Below are 18,725 nucleotides of genomic sequence, written 5' to 3'. Positions count from 1 at the left end.
TTTTTGCTTGTTTTCTTCTTTCTTTTCATTCCTTCTTCTCCTTTATGCTAAAAGTGACGCACCCCGAGCTTATCAGGCTTCCGAAGCCAAAGGCAGGTGGGGGTTGCACCTGGCTCGCGTGGTGACGGGAAGGAACTGCGCGGGCGTAGGGACCCAATTCCACCAGCTTTCAGGGGTGTTTTCTGCCGGTGGGTGCAGCCCAACCCCGCCCCGCCCGAGACCTGCGCCCTGCGCTCCCGCCAGTCGCCGGCGCCGACACAAAGGTCCTGTCCGCTCCACTCCCGCCCGCCCCTACTTTCCTGGGTTCCCTCCTGCATCTCCATTGGCCGGGAGCTCCCGGGGGCGGGGCCTCGCCGCCCCACCCGGGCCCGTGGGCCACGCTCCCTCCCCAGCTCTGCGCTCTCAGTCAGAGCCAAGCGGCTGGTGGAGCAGAACGGATATTGAGGTAGGGAGCTCTTCTCGGGGACTCCAGGAGGGGCGTGGTGGGCGCCCCCGGCCCGAGGAGCCGCAGGGCTGGAGCCTCGGCCTCCTCTGCCGCCGCCTTCCCCATCGTCCCCCAGTCTGCAGGGTCTTCTAGCTCGGCAGCGGCGGGGGGGCTCCGGGCTGGGTTTCTCTGGGCTTGTTTGGGGAACGCGGGTTGCTCCTCCTCAGAGCAAGGGGTGGGTGTGGCAGCCCCTGGAGGGATTCGCGGCGGACGTCGGGTAGCACTTCCCGCCCGGCCACCTGTTCTCTGCGAGCTGGGGGAGCTCTCCCCGCCTTCCCTGCCGCTTTTGCCAGCGGGCAGGAGCCGTGGACGCGGGACTCGCGGGGCGGTGGGCGAGGCGCGGAGGGCGCGGCACGCGGGAAGCGGAGCCAATCCCGCCAGGCCTGGCCGCGCCAGCTGTGGCTCGAGGTTGGGACGGCGGCCAGGCCCGGCGGGGGAGGTAGGGAGCCGTCCTGGCTCCGCGCGATTAGCCGCTTCCGCGGGAGGAGGAGCCGCCGGGCGCGCTTGCTCCGGGTGTTTGCGCCCGGATGGGGTGGCCTCGGCGCTGGAGAGAAACTTCACCCGCGCCCACATGCCCTCTTTGCGCAGGCTGCGCTGGCAGCCCAGGTTTGCAGGCCGGAAATGTAACGTTCTTTTTTGATTTTTAAAAAGGAAGCCTCGGGCCCTACGGTTTTCTGGGGTTGGAGTGGATGTGTGTGCTGGGGAGGCGGAGACGTCCCGCTCCAGGCAGGGCCTCAGGTCTCATAGGTAAGGAAATGGCATTGCAAAATAGGAGGCGTCTTGGAGCCTCAGTTTCCCAGTCTGCATACTGGGGCTCTGACTTTTCCTTATGTAAGGGAGTGTGTGAGAATAAAAAGAGGCGGCTAGACAAGTAAGCAATTTTTTTTTTTTTTTTTTTTTTTTTTAATAAGACGGAGTCTCGCTCTGTCGCCAGGCTGGAGTGCAGTGGAGTGATCTCAGCTCACCGCAGCCTCCGCCTCCCGGGTTCAAGCGATTCTCTTGCCTCAGCCTCCTGAGTAGCTGGGACTACAGGCGCGTGCCACCACGCCCGGCTAATTTTTGTATTTTTTGTAGATACAGGGTTTCACCCTGTTGGCCAGGATGGTCTCGATTTCTTGACCTCGTGATTCCGCCTGCCTCGGCCTGCCAAAGTGTTGTTCTGGGATTACAGGCGTGAGCCCTCGCACCCGGCGCCACTATATTTTTTTAACTTGCTGTTTTGATATTTCTCAGTCTCTCTGTGCCCAGTCTTGCCCCTCTTGTCTGCTCCTCATGCTGAAGCCAGAGGGAACTTGTAAAACCAATCCGCTCAGATCACCCCCCACCTCCCCTGCCGCCGTTGAAAATCGTCCACTGAAGTGCCATTGTCGTCTAAGTCCCGACGTCTCAGCAGGGCTTCCTGTTATCTTCAGCCATTACCTTGTCCAGCCGCTCTTTGCCTGTGTCCTTCCTTTCTCCGGGCCTTTGGTGCTCCTCTGGGCTTGGGGTCCTCCTTGGATACCCCACCGCCCTCTGCACTCCCTGGGTGGCCTCGGTGATGACTGTGGGTTCTCGTTACTGGTCCCTCCAGGGCAAGAAAGAGTCGCAGATCCCGGCTCAGAGTAGATGCTTTGGAATTCGAATGAGCTGAGCTAGGCCCAGCGTGGGGCCCTGGGGTGGGGTTGAGGGTGGTTGACGGCGGGTCCCCTAGGTGGGGGAACGATCTTTGTTCCTCGGAGTGGCAAAGCCAGCGCATTTGGTTTCCGTTCCATCAGCAGGGGCAGGAGTGGGAGGGAAGGGGATTTCAGATGGCCCAGGCCTGAGAGTCCCACTGTCAGCCGCACAACTATTGTTCACTAAGCCCGCCTTGCGCCTGGCATTGTCATGGCACCATCTGCACAACTTCCGCGACGCAGCACTGTTCCTGTCCCCTTTGACAGATGAGGAAACTCAGACGTGGGATGGTGCAGTTGCTGGGCAGGGGTCACAGAGGGAGTGGGGAGCAGTTAGGGCTGAATCTCAGGTGTGAGCCAAAGCCCCCCACCCCCCGAGAATAGAGGGAAGGATGGAAAGATTGAATGGGGGAAGAGTGTAGAGTGGGGTTCTTGGTGAGAAGGAGGGCTTGGGCTGCCCCCGGGAGGGGCAGTCCAGGCTGAGAGCTGGGGCGGGAGCAGGGTCCCAGGTGGGTGGTGACCGTGGGGTGACTGTCTCCCTGCTGGGCGGGGTCGCCCGACCGGTGGAGGCCTTCCAGGGGTGCTAATGAGGGCAAAGGCAGCGGCAATCTTGGAGGTTCCTTTCGGTTCCCGGTATACTCCGGGGTTTCCGGCCTCTTCCCAGCACTAGGAAGCTCCTGAGGATGGAAGAGCTATTCCCAGCTGGCGTGGGCCTGGGAGGGGGCTCCGGGTGGACGTGGGCGCCGGGCTGTACCCTCCCCGCCTGCCTGTTTGCACTTCCCTGTGGCTGGTGCTGCTGGCCTTCGGTCCTTGGCCCGCGGAGGGCTGGCACCGGCCTCGCGGCCCCCTCCCCTTTGCCTCCCGTCCCTCCCCCTGAACTCTCCAACCTCCACCCCTTCCTGTCCCTCCCCCATCTCTCTCGGCTCCTCGCTTGCCAGACCCCAGCTCTCCCAGGAACAATAGAGGGGAATGTAGCTAGGCCAGCGCGACGCTACTGCGTCAATCTCTGGCTGGTTCTCTGGCTGGTTCTCGGTCTCTGTCCCTACTAGGGACCCTTCTGTTTGGGCTCAGCTGACCCGCTCCTCCTCTCGACCCAAGTGCCCGCAGTTCTGTCAGGCTGGGGCTCAGCTGCGCTGAGGACAGGGATGGGTCAGCTCAGTGTCTGTATCTGTTTACAGAGGAGGAACCCAGGTGCACTAAAGTAACTTTGTTACTCTTGTAGCGCCTCATCCCGGCCCCTGTCCAATTTCCCTTCCACTTCTTGCACTCGTAAGCCTTGGGCTGTGAGATGGGCTAGTACAGCCGGCCTACTGCTGTGTTCCCTGGGCCGGAGGACAGCTGCCTTGCTGGGAGCTCCTTAGAAGTGTAAAATCTTGGCCAAGAATCTTGAGCCTGTAATCCCAGCACTTTCAGAGGCTGAAGTGGGAGGACTGTTTGAGCCTGAGAGGTCGAGACCAGCCTGGACAACATAGTGAGACCTTGTCTCTACAAAAAATAAAAAAATTAACTGGGTATGGTAGTACACACCTGTAGTCCCAGCTACTTGGGAGGCTGGTGAGAGGATCCCTTGAGCCCAGGAGATTGAGGTATGGTGAGCCATGATTGCACCACCACTGAACTCCAGCCTGGGTGACAAAGCAAGACCCTGTTCCCCCCCACCACCAAAAAAAAGAAAAAAGGGCCGGGTGTGGTGGCTCACACCTGTAACTCAGCACTTTGGGAGGCCAAGGTGGTTGGATCACGAGGTCAGGAGATTGAGACCATCCTGGCTCACACCGGGAATCTCCATCTCTACTAAAAATACAAAAAATTAGCCGGGCATGGTGGCATATACCTGTAGTCCCAGCTACTGGGAAGGCTGAGGCAGGAGAATCACTGGAACCCTTGAGGCAGAGGTTGCAGTGAGCTGACTCCACTGCACTCCAGCCTGGTTGACAGAGTGAGACTCCATGTCAAGAAAAAAAAAAAGAAAAAGAAATGAAGAATCTTAGGCCCCACCCAACACCTACTGAATTGTAATCTGCCTTTGAACAAGATCCCCAGAGATTCCCGACCGCACTAAAGTAGAAGTAGAAGCACTGGCTTAGACTTCTGTGCCTTAGTTTCCTCATCTGGAAAACGGGGATACTAAAAGTGCCTCCCCTGTTGGGTTGATGTTTAGATGCATGTAGTTGATGTTTGTAAACCCCCAACAGGGTGTGATGCTGAATCTGCAGACAGTGGCTGTAGGATGAATGAAAGCACAGCTTGCCCCGTCCCCATAGTGCGGGCCAGTATCCACCCCCAACGCCTGCCAGCAGTGGTCTGACCCTGGGCTGGAAGCTTTCTCAACATGATGCCCGGCCCTGGCCTTCCCCAGTCAGCATCCCATGGAAGGCTCAAGACACCCTCCTTTTGCAGAGCAGGGTTGGAGAGGTTCTCGCTTTGCCAAGAGTGAGGTGTCTGATTTGAGCTGAACTCTTACCCCCTGCCTTCTATCGTCCTGTTTTCAATAAAGGGGCTGAAGCTGTCAAGAATGGAGTCTCTGGCTGGGTATGGTGGTTCATGCCTGTAATCCCAGCACTTTGGGAGGCTGAAACTGGTAGATCATCTGAGGTCAGAAGTTCCAGACCAGCTTGGCCAACATGGTGAAACCCCACCTCTACTAAAAATACAAAAATGAGCTGGGCGTGCCTGTAGTCCCAGCTACTCGGGAGGCTAAGGCAGGAGAATCGCTTGAACCTGGGAGGTTGGGGGTGCATTGAGCCAAGATCGTGCCACTGCACTCCATCCTGGGCAACAGAGTGAGACTGTCTCACAGAAAAATGAATGGAGGCTCCTTCACTGAGCTCCCTCTCACTAGAGTGTAAATGGCTGATAGTGCTCTTCGTCAGGGCTCTCTCTCACTAGAGTACAAATGGCTGATGGCACTGTTAAAGCCCTCCTTGCAGTAAGCTCCTGGCTGCTTAACCCCTGTTGATGTGGGTGGTGGGCTTTCAGGCCAGGAGGGCAGGACACTGGGGAGTGGGCAACAGGGGTGCTGCATGATTGGGTCCTAAGTCTCCAGATACAGGGGTAGGCTGAGCAGGAGCTGGGAAAGCCAGAGTCCTGGTGCCCAGCTGAGCGCCAGAACCTTCCAGGAGGAGCTGTGGAGCCTATGGAAAATTCCCAGGCTATTTTGGGCCGAGGCCCCCTTCTCCCTGCTGACACACCCATCCCTGGGGCAGTCAGGGTGGGAATGGCTTCCTCCTGTGGCTGGGCACTCATCGGAGCCTGGGGGCTGACTGGGGAAGGGGGTGCATGGCCAGCTGGGCACCTCACCCTTCCCCTGCTGGCTTTTTCTCCGTAGCATTTCTGGTGTCTGACATACTGTGTATTTCACCAGGGTTTTCATTCGCTGGGCGACCCTGGGCAAGTTACTGTCTCTGTCTCTGTCCTGTCCTCCCATTAGTGAAATGGGGATGGAATGAGCTGAGCTGTGTGAAGTGTTGTAAATAGTAGGCAGGCTGGCCCCAGGACACTGCTGTGGTGGCGGTAGTAATGGTCTGTTCCACTCTCCCATCTGTTGGTTGACTAGGAAGTGGCAGTGTTCAAGGTCCTCTATGGCAGCACAGCGCCCAGCGTGCCAGGTGAGGGAGGTTCCCTGGTCCATGGGCCTGTGTGTACAGACAGCAACAGGTTTGTGCATGCAGACACGTGTGTGTGTGCTCAGACGCAGGGACAGCCAGGTGTGGGCACACACACACATAGCTCACATATACACAAATATGTGCATACACACAGCTACATACATGTGCACACACAAGCACATGTGTACACGCAGCCTGGCAGTCATGACGTGCCTTAGGTGTGACATTTGGTCCGAGTTTGTTGCAGGCCCGAGGCTCATCCCTGGTCTGGCCCTGAGCCTCCAGCTGGCTTGAGAGGCAGGTCTGTTTGCAGCCTCTTTCCTTCCCCAGCTGTGGGGAGCTGAAGGCTAGTCACAGAGGGTGGGCCCTGCCTTCTGGGGACACTACAAGGCCATGCCTGGTGTTGCTGGGAGAGCAGTCACTGGCTAGAAGTGAACGTGCTGGTGGGCGGGGCTGGGGCTGCTGTGTGTCCCCATCTTGGTGTACATGTGTATTGTGGAGGGGACACAGCAGCGGCGGGCCAGGGCCTCAGAGCTGGCTCCTGGGTGCTTGGCTACCCACCCCCAGCTATTTTCTTTCCGGCTGGACTTTGCCCGGCCCTCCCCCACACTGAGGCCATTCACTCCTCTTTGCTGGGCCTTCTGGGGAGTTAGGTGGCCCTTGGCCAGGCCTGCTCTGGCCACCCCAGCTGCTCTCCAGCCCAGATGGGCCATGAGAGGCTGGATAAAGCTCCTGGGTCTCCCAGGAGGCCCCGCCCCAGTCACATCTGCTCCCTGTGCCTCAGTTTCTTCTATTGTCAGGTGAGCAGGAATATAGCCACCAACTGCTGGGTTGGGCACGGTGCTGAGCACACATTAATGCAGTTGTGGCCAGCTGGGGCTTTGGATCCTAATGCCGGCTAAGAATGAGCATTGGAAGCTGGGTGCTGTGGTTCACATCTATAATCCCAGCTCTTTGGGAGGCCGAGGTAGGCTGATCGCTTGAGCCCAGGAGCTCTCGACCGGCCTGGGCAACATAACGAAACCCTGTCTCTGCAAAAAATACAAAAACAGAGCTGGGTATGGTGGCACGTGCCTGTAGTCCCACTGCCTGGGAGGCTGGGGTGGGCAGATCACCTGAGCCCAGGAGGTTGAGAGGCTTCAGTGAGCCATGATTTCATTACTGCACTCCAGCCTGGGTGACAGAGTGAGATCCTGCCTTTTTTTTTTTTTTTTTGAGACGTAGTTTTGCTCTGTTGCCCAGGCTGGAGTGCAGTGGCGTGATCTTGGTTCACTGCAGCCTCTGCCTCCTGGGTTCAAAGGATTCTCCTGCCCTAGACTCCCAAGTAGCTGGGATTACAGTTGCGTGCCACCGTGCCTGGCTAATTAATTTTTTGTATTTTTAGTAGAGATGGGGTTTCACTGTGTTAGCCAGGATGGTCTCCATCACCTGACCTTGTGATCACCCACCTCTGCCTCCCAAAGCGCTGGGATTATAGGCGTGAGCCCCCGTGCCCAGCCTTGGGGCCATTCCTGGACTGTCTCGAGACCGTGCTCTGTGCCAGTGTCTGTGCAGGGCTCTTGGGACTTAGACCCAGCGCTGCCCTCAGACTCCTCATCCCTTCAGGCCATGGGCTTCCATTGGCATCTCTGAAGCATGAGGTGCACCTGGGGTGTTGAGGGGGCTGGGGTGAAGGGGGCCCCCATTTTGGGTTGGTGCCATTCACCCAGGGGAAGATGAGCATAATTAGGGGTGTGCAGACAGGCAAATGGGGGTGACAAATGGAAGACAGGAGGATGATGGTGACAGTGACAATGATGACGATGATGAGGCATCATGATTCCTGAGTGGGCCCTGCCTTTTCCACCGCCTCTCCTGCCTCCTGTCTCCTGTTCCTAGTCCCCCACCCACCATGTGGTTTCCCCACTGGCCTCAATCCCACCCAGGTCCTTGGCAACCTCAGGGCCTTTGCACAGGCTGTTCCCCATACCTGGAACAGCATCCCTCCGGTTTTCAAATGGCTGCGCCGTTCTTGCTGTTCAAAGTCCCGCTGGCACCCTGATTAGCGTGTGTACTCGCACCCTTCTCCCCCATCCCCTTCTGTTTCTTTACAGCCCTTTTGGGATCTGTAATGATCTGGTTTATGTTTATTTATCTGTTTGTTCTCTGGCTTCAAGTTCAGCTCTTCGTCTCTAGGGCCTTGAACAGGGCGTGGTATTGGGCACGTGTCTGTTGAGTGACTTGATGATGACAATAACAGTCATGGCTGAAAATTACTGCTCACTGGACCTGGGCGGATGGTGTGCCCAGTGCTTTGTATTATTTTGTTTTCACTTTAGCTTGATGGCGTGAAGTGTCGGGACTATTATAATTCCCATTTTCCAGATGTGGAAACAGGCCTAGAGAGATTAAGTAACTTTGCCCAAGATCACACAGCAGGCAAGGGGTAGGATTAGAAGTCAGCTATGCTTTCTTAGCAGGGCATGGTGGCAGTTGCCTGTAACCCCAGCTACTTGGGAGGCTGAGGCAGGAGAATTGCCTGAACCCAGAAGGCGGAGGTTGCAGTGAGCCAAGATTGTACGATTGCACTCCAGCCTGGGTGACAGAGTGAGACTTCATCTCAAAAAAAAAAAAAAAAGAAAATAGAAAAAAAAAAAAAAAAAAGAACTCAGCTTTGCTTGACTGCCGGAGAAAGGAGAGAGGGTGACTGGATAGAATAAGGCAGGGCAGTGCCTCTCACAGTAGAGTCGCCAGGCCACTGTCCCATCTTCTGTCCTGGGAGGCCTGGACAGGGCCCTCCCCTCTTCCCAGAACTCTGGGCATTGAACATTCTAGGACAGTGTGACCTATGTCCCAGGCCCTGACTCCCAGGCCAGCAGCTGGGGCCTTTTTGAGGTGGGGGCTCCCTGGACTCAGGGTCCCTCCTGGCCACAGCTGCAGCTGACAGAAGGGACAGGAGGTAGGATGCCACTTCCTCCAGGAGGCCAGCCAGCCATCCCCTTCCAGCCCTATAGAACTGAGTCTCCACAGGGGAGGGTGGAGGAATGTGGGGGGAGAGGCTTTGTCCTTTCAGGGAGGGGGCAGCCCTTACCCTCTGAGTAATCAGGCCTGGTTCTTGGGTGGCTATGGTTGAAGGTGGCGGTGGGGGCATTTCTAGGTGATGTAGCTCGAAGACTTCTATAAATGAGGGCACCTGGGTGCCAAACTGAGGTTGAGGGTTACCAGAGCTTCAGTTCTTTCCACGAGTAGCTGGAAACCTGGCTTTTGAGGAAAAGTGCTGGGAGGTTTAAAAGATAGTTCAGGCTGGGCGTGGCGGTTCATGCCTGTAATCCTAACACTTTGGTAGGAAGAGGTGGCAGGATCCCTTGAGCCCAGGAGTTTGAGATCAGCCTGGGCAACATAGCTATACTGTCTCTGTAAATTAAAAAAAAAAAAAAATTAGGCGTGGAGGTTGAGGCTACAGTGAACTGTGATGATGCCACTACACTCCAGCCCGGGTTTGTTTTTTCTGAGATGGAGTTTCTGTCACCTTGGCTGGAGTGCAGTGGCGTGATCTCAGCTTACTGTAACCCTTGCTTCACAGGTTCTAAGCGATTCTCCAGCCTTAGCCTCTGGAGTAGCTGGGATTACAGGAGCGCGCCACCAGGCCTGGGTAATTTTTTGTATATTTAGTAGAGCTGGGTTTTTGCCATGTTGGCCCGGCTGGTTTAGAACTTCTGACTTCAGCCTCCCAAAGTACTGGGATTACTGAGCCACTGCTCCTGCCCTATACTTCAAATCCAAATTTGAAAACTCTGTGGGACCCGAGTCAAACCTCTCCAGGGCTGCTGCTGTGCCTCCTGGCGTCTGGCTGTGGAGCACTGAGTGTGTCCTGAGTTAGGCTCCTCCCTAATTTATCTTGTGCCCCCATCACCAGCCCTGTGTAGGTGCCGAGTGACGCCCACCCAGCAGCCCCACTTTCTAGATGTGGAAACTGAGTCCAGAGAGGGGAAAGGACTTACCCAAGGGCCTCCAACTGCTGGGCCGTTGCTTTTCTCTGAACCTTGAGCTGAGCCTGAGTTAGAGCCGACACCTTTGTATTCAGTGTTAATGTGTACAGTGAGTGCTCTGCTTTTGAAAAATTGTCAAAAGCACAGCAGCAGCTAAGGAATGCCCTCCCTCCAGTCGGGTCTCACCCCGTGTTCGGGTGCATACTAGGGGTCACAGAAGGAATTTGATTTCATTAACAGCGGCAGCGACCTGGGCTGCGTGGAAATTCACTGGGCCTGATGGAGAAGGATGCAGCCTTGGAAATTTTCCCTTTCCATTTGGGTCGTCTGGGCTCCCCCGCCAGGTTCCCCTGACCTGGGTGCAGGCTTGTGACAGCTCTTCAGGGATCCAAACGTGGCACCTGAGCGCTCTGTGATGTTTTGCAATTTCCTGGAGGTGGATGCTGCCTGAGGGTCATGTTTTCGCCCCTGCTTCCCTGTGGTGTCTGGCTCATAGCAGCATCAGGGAGGGTTTGTGGAGTGGCTGAGTTTGGATCTAGGTGGTTGGCATTAAAGTGGCATGTGCCTGTAATCCCAGGTACTCCGGAGGATGAGGCAAGAGAATCGCTTGAACCCGGGAGGTGGAGGTTGCAGTGAGCTGAGATCGTGCCACTGTACTCCAGCCTGGCAACAGTGTGAGACTACGTTTGCAAACAAAAAATCTCCCTGGCTTTTGGTTTTTTCTTGTTTTTGAGACAGAGTCTTGCTCTGTTGCTCAGGCTGGAGTGCAGTGGTGTGATCTCAGTTCACTGCAGCCTCCGCCTCCTGACTGCAAGTGATTCTCATGCCTCAGTCTCCAAGTAGATGGGATTATAGGTGCCCGCCACCATGCCCAGCTAATAGACAAGGTTTCACCATGTTAGCCAGGCTGGTCTCCAACTCCTGACTTCAAGTGATCCTCCCACCTCGGCCTCCCAAAGTGCTGGGATTGCAGACACTGTGCCTGGCCCCTGGCTTTGGGTTTTCTGCTCACCGTCCTGGCCTGCCTCCTTCCCTCCCACGAATACTCACTATGTGTCCCCCAAGTGTGCCAGGGTCCATGCCTTGTCTTGGGGACACAGGGGACAGATGCCATCTTGGTCATGGGGGAGGATGTGGCATTTTCATGAAGAGCTATGATCGAGGGGGGCTCATGGCTGCTTCAGGAGCCCAGAGGAGGCACCTGACCCCACCAGGCTTCCTTCCAGACAAGGTGACAGTGGTGCTGAGGTGGCTGAGAGGAAGGGGCCTCAGATACTGGACTCCTCTCAGACCTGGACGTGGGGGTAAGCACTGGGCCCCTACTTTGCAAGGCAGGAGTCCCTGAGAGCTTCATCTCTTTCCAGGTCAGCATGTCATCTGAGCCTCCCCCCCAACCACGGCCCCCTACCCATCAGGCTTCAGCTGGGCTGCTGGACACCCCTCGGACCCGAGAGCGCTCACCATCCCCTCTGCGGGGCAATGTGATCCCGAGCCCACTGCCCACTCGCCGGACGAGGACCTTCTCAGCGTGAGTCTAGAGCTGGATGGGGACGCTTTCTCAGATGGGTCTTTGGCCACTTTTGGAACTCGGTGTCCCGGGCTGTCAAATAGGCAGACCTGGAGCTGGACTGATGATGAGAAACTGGGATGGTGCCTTCTAAATTCAGGGTACTGCCCAGCCCACAAGAACCTGTTATGAGCTGGGAGTGGCAATGGGTGGGCAACTGCTGGGGTCATAATCACTGGGCTTTAACCACACATGACAGTCTCTTTCCCTGTGAGACTGAATTCTGCAGCTGCAAAATGGGCACAGTGCCAGGGCTGCAAACGACCCACACGATGCCAGGCAGATGCAGGCCTTCGGGCTTGTGAGTGGAGAAGGCTCCTGTTAGAAGTAATTTATCATTAGCTTCCGGAGGGATGCTCAGTGATCTTTTAGTTCAACTCCCTCTTTCCAGGTGGGTAACAGGTCTGAGATTGTACAACTCTCCCAGTTGTGCAGCCTGTGTGACTGTACATGGCGGCCCTGGCCAGGGCTTCCTGGGGCACAGCTGTTGGCAGGGGCTGGAATGAGTTTCGTGTGTCCAGGGAAGCTGGTGGCTGTCCTGGAGTGCTTTTGGGACCCCTCACACTCCCCTTTTCTCTGTCAGGACCGTGCGGGCTTCACAGGGCCCTGTCTACAAAGGAGTCTGCAAATGTTTCTGCCGATCCAAGGGCCATGGCTTCATTACCCCAGCTGACGGCGGCCCCGACATCTTCCTGCACATCTCTGAGTGAGTTGGCGGTGGGTCTGGGTGGCCTGGCTGAGGGGCGCTTCCTTGGCTCTGTGGAGGTGGTGTGTGACGGTGTTGGGTGTGAGGACAGATGGCAGGCCTGTGTGACTCTTCTTGTGGGAGACAGAGTGGTGACAGCTGTGCATGGTGTGCGTGAGGCTGTGGGTGTCACAGTACTTGCAATTGTGCCTGGGTGTGTGTGTAAGGTTTTGTATGTATTCCATCATGGATCTGGGGTTGCCCAGCCATGCTAGTGGGAGACAGGGTGGTAGCAGCTATGCATGGTGTGTGTCTGCGAGCAGTAAGAACTGCTGGGGTGAGTCCTAGTGCCCACTCTATCTGGCCAATGGGGAAGGATACCCCATGAGGCTGGGGAACCCTTTTTGGCCTGGGGACCAGGCCGGCTTCCTGCCCTCATTTGGGGGAAGGGGACAAGGAAGGAAGTGTGGGGTGGGCCCCTTTCTCCTGCTGCACGCTCAGGAGAGTGTCCTTCCTTCCTACCTATCTGGAAGCCCTTGCGGGGAGCCTGGGGCGGGACGCACACATCCTAGGGCTGGGCTGGAAGGCACCCAGCGCCTCCAGATCTTTTACTTCAGGCAGGGGCAGACAGAGTCCTACTCTGCACAGCAGAGCCGCAAATTGCCCAGTACATATCAGATGGGCGGGCAGGCAGGAGAAAAGTGCCACGGCGACGCATTTCACATATGAATGCATGCAGTGATGTGTAAATGTATTTCCATGCTGCTGCTTCCCAGAAAGGATTTTGAATCAGTAAGGAAAACATAGAGGTCGGGGCAAATAAGAGGGATGGAAACACTGCGATGTCTGGGTTCTGCTGCTAAAAGTGCATTGCAGATTTATTTCTGAGCTCCCTGGTGACCAAATCAGAGGGAAACTCTGTTTACCATATGATTCTTGAATCAAAACAAACCATTTACTGGGGGAGGTGGCTGGCCCTGGCATTTTCAGTCTGAAGGGGATTTTCCTTCCACACTCCGATTCTTATCAAGGGGAATCAAGATGCCAATCTCATGTGAGATGGTGACTCATGTCCCCTAGAAAGTAAGAGAATCTTTCTGGGGGTGGTCACAGGGAGAGAGGCCCCTTCAGGAACTAGCTTCAAGCACCCAGGGGACCTTCTTGAAGGCTCACTGGGAGGCTGGGTATCGTGGCTCATGCTTGTAATCTCAGCACTTTAGGAGGCCACGGTGGGCAGATCACTTGGGGTCAGGAGTTTGAGACCAGCCTGGCCAACATGGTGAAACCCCGTCTCTAGTAAAAATACAAAAATTATTAGCCAGGCGTGGTGGTGAGCTCCTGTAATCCCAGCTACGCAGGAGGCTGAGGCAGGAGAATCCCTTGAACCTGGGAGATGGAGGTAGCAGTGAGCTGAGATCACGCCACTGCACTCCAGCCTGGGCAACAGAGCAAGACTGTCTCAAAAAAAAAAAAAAAAAGCCTCACCGCCATGGCCTCATTTCTCTTTAGCTTGGACCAGCTGTCTCTACTCTCCATCCACAAGGCCAGGCTCCCTCCCACATTTCATGTCACCATGCAAGCACCCACAGGTGCCTGAGCTTTTTCAGTGCCAGTATCCAAAGTCCCATGGCCTGCTGGGCTAGGACAGAGGCCAAGCTCAGCTCCCTGTGGTGGAGGGGCAGTTCTTTGGAAAGGGTTTTGCAGTGGTCAGATGGTGCCCGCTTTGGTGGCCCTATGACCAGAAGGGTGCTAGTGTCTTGGGTGTGTAGTCCATGAGCCTTTTCCCAGTGTGAGCACTAACTGCTTTCATTGTGCCCTGGTAGCGTGGAAGGGGAGTATGTCCCAGTGGAAGGCGACGAGGTCACCTATAAGATGTGCTCCATCCCGCCCAAGAATGAGAAGCTGCAGGCTGTGGAGGTCGTCATCACCCACCTGGCACCGGGCACCAAGCATGAGACTTGGTCCGGACATGTCGTCAGCTCCTAGGAGACGCTGGAAGCACCCCTTCTGTGTCTGTGGGAGACTTTATGGGGAGGCGGCGGCAGACCCAGGAGATGACATTCTTCCACACGAGATGGGGCTTTGCGGGGGCATGGGCCCTTTCAAGTATCTCCTGGAGGAAAGGATATGGGGGGCAGGCATGAGGTACTCTTGGCCACCAACACAGCCTCTGACCATCGCAACCACCTCTCACCACCTGAAGAGAATTAAAAGCATTTAAAAAGTAGAGGTGACCCCACTGGTGGCTGCAGGGAGGTTCCAACCCCAGCCCAGGGAGTGGATTGATGGTGTTTCTCCAGCTGCTCAGACACGTGGGCTCAACCCACAGTATCCCTCTTCCTCCCAGAGCTGCAGGCTCCAAATCCCCATATTTGGCCCACTAGCAGCTGACATGGACCCCATGTGACTTCCCCAAGGCGAATTTCCACACAGGTGCCCCTTGCACCTCTCCTTGGACTGGGCAAAGCAATCTAATTCTTGGCTTGGTTGGTACTAGGGGAGCTGCCTTTAAGCAGGTGGGAAAATGGGGGTGGGGGGCTTTGGATTGGACAGATTTTGCCTTTAGGTGCCTTTGCAGTGGGAGTTGGCTTACATAGCTGGCTGTCTGGGGAAGACCATTTCCCCAAGCACTCCCACCTCTGGGCACAGCAGGCTGGTATGGGGAAGCTGAACCCCTAACAGTGCCTGACCTTTTCAGCTGCCTTCTGGTCACGTGACCATCACTCAACAGTCATTTCACAGCCCCTGTCATTACGGTGGTGGGAAGGGCTTTTGGAGAGGGCAGGCTCTTTAAAAACTTTCTCCCAATACATCCAGAAAAGACTAGGTAGCTTACCTCCTGACAGTCTGGCAAAGCGGAGTAGTTTACCTTTGGTGGTGGGGTAGGGGGGGTTCTTTAAAACTAGTGTTAAGAAATGCTTAGGGATTTTTTTCTTATTTTTTCATAACTAAAGCTTTTACCCAGAGCCGCACCTTGCTGCTGACATTGCTAACTTTTTTTTTGTGGGGACAGAGTCTCACTGTGTCGCCCAGGCTGGAGTGCAGTGGTGCCATCTCGGCTCACTATAACCTCTGCCTCCTGGGTTCCAGTGATTCTTTTGCCTCAGCCTCCCAAGTAGCTGGGATTATAGGTCTGTGCCACCAAGCCCAGTTAATGTTTCTGTTCTTACTAGAGATGGGGTTTCACCATGTTGGCCAGGCTGGTCTCCAACTCCTGCTCAGGTGATCCACCCGTCTCGGCCTCCCAAAGTGCTGGGATTACAGACGCACCCGGCCTGCAAACTTCTTTGTAGGTATTTCTGGTAAACAAATCCTTAGATTTTCTTTGCTGTGGTTTTGGTTTGGCTTTAGTCATGATCTGAAAGTAGAAATAGCTAGGCATTACATTTTGAAATATATGGCCTGTATGTCATCAAGAATCCACTTGTCAACACATGGAAGCAAACCTTTTGTAAAGAATAGCTTTTGGGCAGACAGTAACTGTCAGAAAAGAGGGAGGATGGTTTGATGCTGGAAGCAGGAACGGCTTCAGGTACTTACCAGCTCTGCTGTGGTTTGTCCTTTGAGCCTAGAACTGCTGCCTTTGAAAGGGGTGGAAAGTTGTTTTAAAACAGGCAAATCCACGTGTTGGTTGCGAGAGTGTGATAAACAGCCAGTTCCCACCGCAGTGAGATCAAGTGTTTTCTTCGCCCGCGGTACCCCTTGTAGGTTCTCACTCTCCTTTCCTGCCTCTGCCTTCTGCTGGGTCAAAGGTGGCCTTTTTCTCTCCAGCCGTGAATTGTTCCCTGGTGGCTTCCTGAGGGCCCATCTGCTGGTACAGCCACAATTCCAAAGCCAAGACCCGAGAGGGCTCCTTCACTCCCCCAGGCCTCTCTCCCGCTCCATGCTCACCTTGGCACGGTGGCAGCACTGTTACCCTGTGTGCTGGCGCTCTGGCAGGCTCTGGCCAGCAGTGAGCTGGGGGATTGCATTCTGCTATTGAGGGGTGACCTTTGGATTCTCTCTTGGCAGAATCCTTTGCCAGCGGCTCTTGCTCTGTTCTTCCTGTATGGCCACGGCTCTTTAAATCAATAGTTATTCTAGAACTGCAGGATGTCAGAACTGGAAGGGATGCGACACCAGATTACAGAAGGCGAAGATCCTGGAGGTTCTGGGAGGGATGGAGGGTGTTGCTGCCCGAACAACAACTAGAATCAAGGATTCCTGAATCCTCATCTTTCCTCCCACTGGCCATCTTTCTCCCAATAAAGTGTTTTGTGCAAAGCTGTGCATGTGTGTGTGGAGGGTGGCTCACCGAGGAGCTTTTCCTTTAAGTCATCAGGTAAGGATATCTCCCTCGGGCAAGGCTGACACACTTGGCAGTCTTTTTTTAGGGGGTGGTGAATAAGAAGATGGGATCATCTGTTTTTCTTTAATCATCATTCTCTAGCATAAGAAAGCTTGGCAGGAAGGAGAATGCAGCTTCCTGGCAACAGAAAATGCCACTGACCTGGTCAGCGGCCGTCCAGTACCCTGTTGAAGCTTTTAGGATGTTGTGTGACTTACACCTTATTCCCACTGCACACCTGTGAGAAGAGGGGACTGGCCTTGAGGCGCAGACTGTCCACAGTACCTGGCTCATTCCTGCTATAGAGGTGCTTTTTTTTTTTCTGAGACAAGGTCTCGATTTGTCACCCTGCAGCCTTTACCTCATGGGCTCCAGTGGTCCTCCTCCAGCCTCCTGAGTAGCTGGGACTACAGGCATATGCTACCATGCCTGGTTAATAGTTAAATTTTTTGTAGATAGCATCTTGATACATTGTTAAAGCTGGTCTTGTACTCCTGGGCTCAGCCCATCCTCTTGCCTCTGCCTTCCACAGTGCTGGGAGTACAGGTGTGAGCCACTGTGCCCGGCCGCTGTTACAGACGTTTGATGAATGTTTGCTAGGCTGGGCACTGTGGCTTACGCCTGTAATCCCAGCATTTTGAGAGGCTGAGGCAGGTGGATGGCTTGAGCTCAGGAGTTTGAGACCAGCCTGGCATCATGGCGAAACCTGGTCTCTACCAAAAATAAACAATTAGCTGGGAATGTTGGCATTAGCCTGTTGTCCCAGCTACTTGAGAAAATTGCTTGAACCCGAGAGGCAGCGGGTGCAGCGAGCTGAGATGGCACCACTCTACTCCAGCCTGGGTGACAGCAAGACTACATCTCAAAAAAGGAAAAATGTCCATCTCTGCACCACCCAAAATCACCCTTGGGACACACTGGCCAGAACGAAACCTTCCCAGCAGAGCACAATGCCCCCTATAGAGTGGCCCTGGCCCATCACTGCTCTGGAAACCAAGAACGGGGGCTCTCACACCTCCCCACCTTCTGACACTCATTCTCACTGCCCCAACCACAAACCATTCTTCCCTGCCGTGGACTTGGAAACAAATGAGGCTTGAGGTCCCAGGAGAGTCCAAGGCTGGATATCTTTTCAATCCACTTTGTGCCTGAATCTCCCTTTCTTCTCCTTCCCCTGCCCCCCCCGCCCACTTTCCCTTCCGCCTTCCCTTCCTCTCCTTCCGCCTTCCCCTTCCAATTCTTTTTGCCTTCCCTTCTGCTTTCCCTTCCCATTCCTTTTGCCTTCCCTTCTCTTCCCTTCTGCGTTCTCTTCCCTTCCACCTTCCCTTCTCTTCCCTTCCACCTTCCCTTCTCCCTTCCCCTCTGCCTTCCCTTCTCCCTTCTCCTCTGCCTTCCCTTCTCCCTTCCCCTCTGCTTTCCCTTCTCTTCCCTTCCCTTCCACCTTCCGTTCTCTTCCTTTCCGCCTTCCCTTCTCTTCCCTGCCTTCCTTCCCTTTCCCTTTTGCCTACCCTTCCTTTCCTTTCCTCTCCTCTTCCCCCATCCAGTCCTGTCCCATCCCATCTGAAGCATCAATCCTCCTGCCTCAGCCTCCCAAGTAGTTGGGACTACAGGCACCCACCACCATGCCTGGCTAATTTTGTGTAGTTTTAGTAGAAACGGGGTTTTACCACGTAACCAAGATGGTCCTGATCTTCCGATCTAATGATCTGCCCACCTTGGCCTCCCAAAGTGCTGGGATTACCCACATGAGCCACCACAATGAGCGAGATGGACATTTTTCTTGCCAGTATTATACAATGATTTCCAAGGTGCACTGGGAAAAAGTATAAAATTATAACCAGCCCATCAAACCTGTTTAAGGAGAGGCTAAAGTAGGCACTTAGCTCAAAACAGAGAAATTTGCCAAGTTACTATATGGTGTACTACATGGGTAGCACAAGGAAGGGGTTGGCAAAAGCTAAAGGTGGGGGATGGGCACAGTGGCTCACACCTATAATCCCAGCACTTTGTGAGGCCAACGTGGGTCAATCACTTGAGGTCAGGAGTTCAAGACTAGCCTGGCCAACATGGTACAACTCCACTTCTACTAAACACACAAAAATTAGCTGGGTGTGGTGGGTGGCACATGTCTGTATTCCCAGCTACTTGGGAGGCTGAGGCAGGAGAATCGCTTGAACCTGGGAAGCAGAGGTTGCAGTGAGCTGAGACTGCACCACACTGCACTCCAGCCTGGGTAACACAGCAAAACTCTGTCTCAAAAAAAAAAAAAAAAAAAAAAAAAATAGATAAAGCCTGGGCATGGTGGCTCAGCACTTTGGGAGGCCTAGGCAGGTGGATCACCGGAGGTCAGGAGTTTGATAGAAGCCTGGCCAATATGGTGAAACCCCATCTCTACAAAAGACACAAAAATTGGTGGTGGCAGGTGCACATAATC

The 18,725-nt window shown here is 54.9% G+C and overlaps 1 protein-coding gene and 1 long non-coding RNA gene across 3 annotated transcripts; one reads left to right on the top strand and one right to left on the bottom strand.

Moving 5' to 3' along the window:
• The first annotated feature begins 1,061 nt into the window (after positions 1-1,061).
• CARHSP1 (calcium regulated heat stable protein 1) lies at positions 1,062-16,227 on the top strand. 2 transcript variants are annotated; one of them, XM_064362448.1, is made up of 4 exons: positions 1,062-1,231; positions 11,077-11,240; positions 11,863-11,985; positions 13,788-16,227. In XM_064362448.1, exons 2-4 carry the CDS (start codon positions 11,083-11,085, stop codon positions 13,948-13,950), a joined length of 444 nt encoding a protein of 147 aa, XP_064218518.1. In that variant the 5' UTR covers positions 1,062-1,231; positions 11,077-11,082; the 3' UTR covers positions 13,951-16,227. The 2 variants fall into 2 exon arrangements, with proteins under 2 accessions (XP_064218518.1, XP_012303707.2); XM_012448284.3 differs by lacking the exon at positions 1,062-1,231 and adding an exon at positions 6,520-6,544.
• On the bottom strand, positions 12,810-18,566 carry LOC105714340 (uncharacterized). Its single transcript, XR_002479018.2, has 4 exons — positions 15,505-18,566; positions 15,135-15,322; positions 13,897-14,077; positions 12,810-13,040 (listed from the first exon to the last, which is right to left on the bottom strand). It is a non-coding gene; the product is annotated as an uncharacterized LOC105714340 (long non-coding RNA).
• Between the last annotated feature and the right edge of the window lie 159 nt (positions 18,567-18,725).

The sequence above is a fragment of the Aotus nancymaae genome, unplaced genomic scaffold, assembly GCF_030222135.1.
Source record: "Aotus nancymaae isolate 86718 unplaced genomic scaffold, 86718_ANA_hifiasm-v0.15.2.pri h1tg000049l, whole genome shotgun sequence".
Taxonomy (NCBI): domain Eukaryota; kingdom Metazoa; phylum Chordata; class Mammalia; order Primates; family Aotidae; genus Aotus; species Aotus nancymaae.
This window is presented reverse-complemented; position numbering and strand designations above follow the sequence as displayed.

Bases quoted from the DNA above. Each gene is read 5' to 3' on its own strand.
- CARHSP1 (XM_064362448.1), top strand. From the start codon at position 11,083: ATGTCATCTGAGCCTCCCCCCCAACCACGGCCCCCTACCCATCAGGCT. The intron at 11,241-11,862 runs GTGAGTCTAGAG...TTTCTCTGTCAG, and splicing joins CGGACGAGGACCTTCTCAGC to GACCGTGCGGGCTTCACAGG. The intron at 11,986-13,787 runs GTGAGTTGGCGG...GTGCCCTGGTAG, and splicing joins ATCTTCCTGCACATCTCTGA to CGTGGAAGGGGAGTATGTCC.